This window comes from Halichondria panicea, chromosome 3, assembly GCF_963675165.1.
Source record: "Halichondria panicea chromosome 3, odHalPani1.1, whole genome shotgun sequence".
NCBI lineage: Eukaryota > Metazoa > Porifera > Demospongiae > Suberitida > Halichondriidae > Halichondria > Halichondria panicea.
In genome coordinates this window covers 802,614-810,000 of record NC_087379.1, presented here as the reverse complement: position 1 = coordinate 810,000, position 7,387 = coordinate 802,614, and the positions used below count along the sequence as shown (strand labels likewise).

The window sequence follows — 7,387 nt, the reverse complement described above, 5'->3', positions numbered from 1 at the left end:
AATACGCTCAATTGAGGCTACAAATACGTCACAACGCAGTGTCTGCCCCGTGGCTGCGTGTGTGTGTGGGTGTGTGTGTGTGGGTGTGTGTGTGTGTGTGTGTGTGTGTGTGTGTGTGTGTGTGTGTGTGTGTGTGTGTGTGTGTGTGTGAGTGTGTGTGTGTGTGTGGGTAAATAATGGTAGCCTAAGGGACACGGATCATTTGCCCAGAAGTTCCGTGGTTAATTATGTTATGGCTTCATTTAGTGGTTGGCAAGTATGCCAGAGTCATTAAAATGCTAATTAAGTGAACTTTTACAGTGCCTTTTTAGAAAGTAAATTATTTGTTCTCACTTGTTTGTGCAAAATTGATGACATTTAGTTTGCATTTAGCTCAGCCAGTAGTGTGAAAACACTTCAATGACCACTGTGATTTGTCTTTGACATCACGACAGAAAAAAAGATGAAGCTGCTGTTACCAACAATATTTATGTTTAGACCTTAGCCGACAAATATTTGCTTGAGTTTCATCGCTAAGCGAGAAGGCATCTAAAAATCCCGATAATTGAGTAAAAATCAGTGTGTGTACTTAAGTAAACCCAGGGATGTGTGCCAGAGTTCCAGACCTTAGCTGACACAACGATTGATCTTTCCACCGTAAAGCGATCCCTACCGTACAGCGAGTAATTGTCGTAGGATAAACATTTTGGGACACAGGCAATTAGTGTAAGTATGGATACCTAAGTTAACCACTTCTCACCGATCTCCTCAGCGATGATGATGCTGCTCAATCTGATTGGCTGAGTGGACTGAGCCGTGAGCTCTGCCTCCCGAGAGCATCCAGGCTCCTCCTCCAAATACAGCGGCTTCACTGACACTATGTCCGGTTTAATGCTCAACCTGTGTGAGGGGCGTGTGTGTGTGTGTGTGGAGGGTGTGTGAGGGGCGTGTGTGTGTGTGTGTGTGGAGGGTGTGTGAGGGGCGTGTGTGTGTGTGTGTGTGTGTGTGTGTGTGTGTGTGTGTGGAGGGTGTGTGAGGGGGGATATAAAACTGTTAGTATACTATGTAACTATTAGACGCTGGGATCCATTATGATCTGTTAATTCACTTGAAGTATGTTAAGATTTTTAATTAATACGATAATTACACCAACTATGACACGAGGATCCAGACACAGATAACAGTCACAGTTTGCACCAGTATCCCCCTCCCCTACACACACACAGTAGGTACACTGACCAAGAGAAGCAACCTTGAGGGGAGCTCAGAGTGAAGTTGACCTTGACTCCAGTGCTGGAGGGGACATAGGGAAGTAAAACTACCGGTACGTTCAGCTTCCCCAGAGAACTGGCTTTATGAAGGGAGCAGACGAGTGTGAGGACCGTGGCTGCTATCAAGGCTGCCTTCATTTCGATTCTAGCTTTTAGTATTTATGAAGTCCTTTTTCTCCACGTGTCTTCTGATCTCTGACCCCATACAACACACACCTTCATCTTGATCAGCCCCACCCCACTTTGTTTGCAAGAATCACAAATGACAATTTGGAAAACAAACACACTCATGCACCAATGCTAAGACTCAGAGTCCAATTGTTTGATGTGGTGTAGCACAGTGTCCATGGAGGGTCTGTCCTGAGGGGAGTGAGAGACACAGGAGGTGATGAGTGGGTGGAGCTCCCGCCATACACCTTCCATACTCGATAGCAGACCAAGAAATACAGCAGCTTCAGGAAATCTGGGATTTACCACTTCACAAGCAAGTACTCCAAAACTGTACACATCATCTTTGTCCATGCACGAGACTGTGGGGGGAGGGAAAATTGGTTCAGAAAATTGATCACATAAACATAAATAACACAATCTACAATTAAATAGACAGTAGTGTACAACACAGGAATAGGGACAGTACTACCAATGAGAGGTTAATGGATTGTGAATGACACTGTACAACTTGATTGCGTTGTAACTATAAATGGGAAATTGCATGACCAATCTATTGAGCGAATTTCGCAATTCGTAATTGAAAAGTCGCTGTATTTTAAACCCGATAATAATTATTATAGTACCAGGAGTTCATGCACTCCTGATGTAGTACAAAATGGGATCATCATAATTATACACGTATAATAATTATTATTACAAGCCATGTACAAGACTATGTAGCTGGTATCCTACACAGGTTTAGAATTTAATATTGCATGCATGCATGCTGCAGAAAGGCTGCTATTTCGTGAAAATTAAATCCGCGAAAACCTTTCAACGGTCATTCTACGAACGTTTATACCCTACCCACTATACCGTATAGCGGGTATATTTCGAGGGTATAAATGTTCGCGGTTTTCGCGGATTGAGCCTGTACCGCGAAAATTTATACCCACGAAAATTTTTGAATAGTAGGCGTGTTCAGTATTATTGACCACACCTATCGACAATAAGAGGTGCCTCACACAGGCTAGGCCTGGATTCGAGGCTAACGGTGTGGAGGTACAGCTGCATGTTGATGTGCGCATGCGCCAAAAGACTGGAACTCAGACCACGAAAATAAAATCCACGAAATCCTTTGTAATGGTCCATCCGCGAAAATTTATACCCTCGAAATATACCCGCTATACGGTAGTACACACTGACAGTGGTGTGCCCGGAATATCTCAATCCTCCATCTCATAAATGATCCTAGTAAACTATAGGCCTTATTCTGTGGGCACATCTCTGAGTACAAGGGTCAGAGAATAACGAGCAAATTAGGTACACAAATAAATTCTAGAGAATGGATTACAAATTTCCCAGCAAACCTAGTGATGGATGACTATCAACACACCCACTACTTAACTGTAACTGTTTCCACATTAACCCCTTTGAAACGTACGTACCTTCCTCGTAAAAATCCTGCACACTGAAACGTTCGGCTCCTCCCCCAACAGCAGCTCCCTCGTACGAGTTGTGATCTCAATACGCTCAATTGAGGCTACAAATACGTCACAACACAGTGTCTGCCCCGTGTGTGTGTGTGGGTGTGTGTGTGTGTGGGTGTGATAAAGTTATGGCCGTTCAACAACCCCATCAGTTTAATCAATGGTCCGAGGACTGCATGTTTACGTTGCCAAAACTTGAATTCAGTGGATCATAATTATTTCAACGATTTTCTGATTTTGTGTAAGCTTAGAAAGAGACCTCAAAGTTCATTACTTCCAAAAAACAACAAATTCTGGCCGCAACAAAATTTTAGATCGAAAAACATAATTTGAAAGGTCTCTTTCTAAGCTTTCAGAAAAAAGTATCGTGAGAGTTTTGACATTAGATCAACGGAACTAAAGTTATGGCTATTGAAAGATGTTCAACTACCCCTCCCCTGCATGCTAAGTCATCAATTTCGGCAATTTATTGCTAAACAGGAGATCAGAATGGAGTGTGCGTGGGAGTTGGATAATCCTCTTTATGAGCTCCTAGCAATACATATTGCATAATGTACGTTACCTCCGTTTTATCAAAGTGAGCCGTGTTTTTGGTATCCATGGCTACCACTAGGGACTTCCCCTTGGTCCTAGTGGTGAGCAATCCCCTCCACCTCACAAGACCATTCAGTCACCTGATATAAAAAACGTATTACAATCGGAATTATACAACTGTCTACTACACTTTTCTTTGATGCAAATGTTCGTATGAACTGTCCTTACATACATTTCGTATTCTAAATATTGGTACAGCTCAGGATAGTGACGTTGAACCTATAGCGGTAGAGCAGTTTTTAATTTTCGTATGATGCTCTACAACACGAAAAATACGAACATTATTTTCTACCATACGAAAATTACTCGCTATACGGTAATTATTATTACAAGCCATGTACAAGCCTATGTAGCTGGTACCCTACACAGGTTTAGCTCTCAACAAGCTAGCTAGCACACTCACATTCAATTGGTGCTGGTATTTGAACTCTGTTTGGGGTCCCAGAGAATGACGAGGTGTTTGGGGGTCACTTGCACTGGTCGTTGATCTCCACCACCTGGTGCTTGGTTATGAGGGTCGGGAGGTCATGAACCTCACCAGTGTCTGGGTGCTGTAAACAGTCAAGTAACTCAATGACAGAGCCGTGGGTTATAGTGAGGGCGCCCTTGTTTAGAGGGTGCTTGAAGAGCAGTACTTCGTTATTAGGCATCAGCTCTGGTGGATTTTGAAGCAGGAGAGAAAGTTAATCGACTCCGGGAGAATATTGCCGCTATTGCCGCTGTGTGTGTGTGTGTGTGTGTGTGTGTGTGTGTGTGTGTGTGTACATTTTGTATGTATGCAATTTGAATGGTTTTATGGTTTCATGAAAGCTAAGAGAAGCTCAATAAAATGACACAATCAACCCCCACATTTTGAACGCAACAAAATTAATTTTTTTCAGAAAAAGACCAGGACTGTAGTCCATGGTCTTCAACTGAAATCTGGCCAACTATAATTTAAGCATACCAAATCCATTTAATTTTCAGAAAATTTAAATCAGACTACCTAAATTCAAGTTACAGGTTCTCAAAGTGGTACAGCCACCACTGTACACATGTAACTCTTATAGGAAGTTCTATCAAAGTAATGGTATGCTAAAATCAGTGGCAAAAGTTGTCCCCCTCAACAACACACTTACTATCTGAGTCCTTGTGTTGTAGTGAGGAGGTCTGAGGGTGGGTAGAGCGTTCTGATTGGACAATCACAACGTACATTGCAGCATTCTGAAGTTGTAAACGTCCTACCCACATTGTCATACAGCATTATTTCAAAGTTCAAAAGTCATCCACTCCGCACAGGAAACTACAGACCAACACAATAAAGACAATTAATTAAGACATTGATTCAGAGTTCGTATAGACTAAGTCTTAGTATATACTTAACTAAGTTAAGAGTGTACCTGAATATTGTGATTGTTCGTCTGAGTCAATAGAGGGCAGTCTGGCATATGACCAATCACTGGTCGTATCGTCATGGAAACAGGCTCGGCACAAGAGATTCTGCAAGGACAACTGTATTGTATTGTGTGTATAACTGTATTGTATTGTATTGTGTGTGTGTGTGTGTGTGTGTGTGTGTGTGTGTGTGTGTGTGTGTGCGTGCGTGCGTGCGTGCGTGTGTGTTGGGCTGACCTCAGTGATGATAATCTTGTGGTTCATTTTGTCAAACACATTCACAGTGATGGCGTAGTCTCTACCCACCTCCAACATCCAGTTGTTGCCGGGGGCGATGGAGAAACCTGGAGAAGGGAGAATCATAAGAATGCACAATCAGCATTGTTTGTTTAACCCTTTGCTCACCAAGGTGATGAGGAGGGACGACGTGTATTCCAGCACTTGGTTTAGAGGCTGATGGAGTGTGTCTGGAGGGTGGCTAAGAAAATGGTGACATCATCGACAAAGCCTCTAAGCAACTGCACACACACACACACACACACAATATTAGGATACTGATGTCTGGCTTCAGTGCAGCCCACCACCAGTCCGGTGACCCTTGACCTCTGTGGGTGGAGTCTCCCCACTGTCATATTGGTCAGCTCCAATGAATACTGCTTTAATGGCATGGTGATGACCTCTGACCTCCCATGCTTCGATTCGTCTCTCCACCCGATACTCGACAAAGGACAGTGGCAGAATGTACACATCCATGGAGGGTTGTAGCATCATGTGATAGTAGTTTGATGATATCAGGCTCCACTTCCTCTTCCTCAGACAAACCTAGACCTTGCCCGTATCAGTGTTGATGCCCGCCACCAGCACTATGTAACCATGGAGACCCTGCAGCGGAGAGGGGTGGGGTGAGGTACGATACTAAAGGTACGACTATAACAGGAGAGACTCAGTACACACGTACACAGGGACAGCATGGGCAAAGAATTCACTGGTTTCAATTTCAATATTTATTAGCAATGTTACTAACAAAAAAATTAGGAAAATATTTGTACTCTGTTGTTCCAATAATCAGACACATAGACCACACCACACTGGTCTACTGCTATGCCATGAGGACGATCGAACTGTCCTGGTCCAGATCCCTGTGATCCAAATGACTTGAGAAACACTCCCTCACACGTGAACACTGAGACACGATAGTTCCCATCCTCCCCCACATACACCAGATCATCACTGAACACACAGATGCTGACAGGCAACTTAAGTTCTCCATTTCCACTGCCTTCTTTCCCAAACAGCCTCAGATAGCCACCATCGGGTGTGAAGACTTGCACTCGATTATTATATTTATCAGCCACATACACACAACCACTACGATCGGATGCAACGTCATAGGGATATTTAAACTGTCCATTACCACTGCCTTCACTGCCGAATTTGCTGGAAGAGGTGAGGTCAGAGTTGAAGATGTGAACACAGTGAGCACCATTATCAGTCACATACACCTTCCCATTGACACTGTTGACACAAACACCACGAGGATCACTAAACTGTCCAGGATCATCGCCATGACTACCTACTGCTGCTATCAGGTCTCCTCCACGTGAGAACTTCAACAGTCGATGATTACCACCGTCCACCACCAGAATATTGTCATCACCGTCCACTGCCACACCACGAGGAGTCTTCATCTCCCCAAAATCTGGGCCTCGAGTGTCTAATGTTCGCAGCTTGTCTCTTCTTGGGCTAAATATCGAGACAATACCAGCATCGTGTTCAGCCACAATTATCTCCCCAGCTTGGTTGAGTGCCACTCCATGAGGGTGCTTGATAGTTTTGATAGTCTTGACTGCCACATTGCCCATTGACACAAAACTGAGGGAGGAAGAAAAGGACAGATTAACTCAATAATTTATAGCCAAAAATTAATCAGTGTATATACAATAAGCTCACCTTTAGTAGTAAGAGGGGCTGGGATCAGGCTAACCTTTAGTGCTCTCAGTGACAGGTCAGGTGATGCATGCACAACAATATTCATAGGATCAAAGTATTGATTATGGTTAGCCATAATGGTACACACATACTTGTGGCTATATTGCCTAGCAACATTCTACACCCACTCTATTGCTAGCCCTCTGACTGAGATACAGACAACACACACTCATACAATGTCACCCTCCATGTTAACAACACTCCATACCATGTTGAAATTGATCTCACATCATGCACCCAATGCACACACACAAGATCACAAAATGTATTCAAATTCATCATAATACAAAAATCAGCATACATACATACATACATACATACGGATGATAATCTCATGTGTATAATTATGTTAGAACACTCTTAATTGGGTCCATGAGATGCATGGTTGAGTGGACTCCATTGCCCCACCCACTCACACCACCAGCCTTCTCTTGTGGTCGGGATATTTACGTATCAAAACTTTTCTTGCTAATGACAATAATCCAGTGTTGAAGGGATGAGCAATGTATACAAGCTCAACAACGCACCAGGAGATACCCA

At 43.3% G+C, this 7,387-nt stretch overlaps 2 protein-coding genes across 5 annotated transcripts in view; both read right to left on the bottom strand.

Annotated features, from left to right (window-relative positions):
* Nucleotides 1-1,461, bottom strand: part of LOC135333273 (nuclear pore membrane glycoprotein 210-like) — a 12,839-nt gene extending 11,378 nt beyond the window's left edge. For both annotated transcript variants that reach the window (XM_064528200.1, XM_064528201.1), the window contains exons 1-3: nucleotides 1,219-1,461; nucleotides 740-879; nucleotides 1-53 (exon numbers count right to left, since the gene is read on the bottom strand). The exon at nucleotides 1-53 is cut by the window's left edge and continues 79 nt beyond it. In XM_064528200.1, coding sequence (XP_064384270.1) covers nucleotides 1-53; nucleotides 740-879; nucleotides 1,219-1,388 — 363 coding nt within the window. In that variant the 5' untranslated portion in view covers nucleotides 1,389-1,461. The remainder of the gene's footprint in view (nucleotides 54-739; nucleotides 880-1,218) is intronic.
* Nucleotides 1,462-1,492: 31 nt separating this feature from the next.
* LOC135333343 (E3 ubiquitin-protein ligase TRIM71-like) lies at nucleotides 1,493-6,878 on the bottom strand. Of its 3 annotated transcripts, none has more exons than XM_064528322.1 (11): nucleotides 6,809-6,878; nucleotides 5,883-6,730; nucleotides 5,414-5,740; nucleotides 5,264-5,325; nucleotides 5,096-5,202; nucleotides 4,864-4,963; nucleotides 4,603-4,766; nucleotides 3,888-4,203; nucleotides 3,453-3,564; nucleotides 2,849-2,968; nucleotides 1,493-1,780 (listed from the first exon to the last, which is right to left on the bottom strand). In XM_064528322.1, exon 2 carries the CDS (start codon nucleotides 6,718-6,720, stop codon nucleotides 5,890-5,892), a length of 831 nt encoding a protein of 276 aa, XP_064384392.1. In that variant the 5' UTR covers nucleotides 6,721-6,730; nucleotides 6,809-6,878; the 3' UTR covers nucleotides 1,493-1,780; nucleotides 2,849-2,968; nucleotides 3,453-3,564; nucleotides 3,888-4,203; nucleotides 4,603-4,766; nucleotides 4,864-4,963; nucleotides 5,096-5,202; nucleotides 5,264-5,325; nucleotides 5,414-5,740; nucleotides 5,883-5,889. The 3 variants fall into 3 exon arrangements, with proteins under 3 accessions (XP_064384392.1, XP_064384390.1, XP_064384391.1); XM_064528320.1 differs by having other exon boundaries at nucleotides 5,908-6,730; XM_064528321.1 differs by lacking the exon at nucleotides 6,809-6,878 and having other exon boundaries at nucleotides 5,908-6,802.
* Nucleotides 6,879-7,387: the final 509 nt, after the last annotated feature.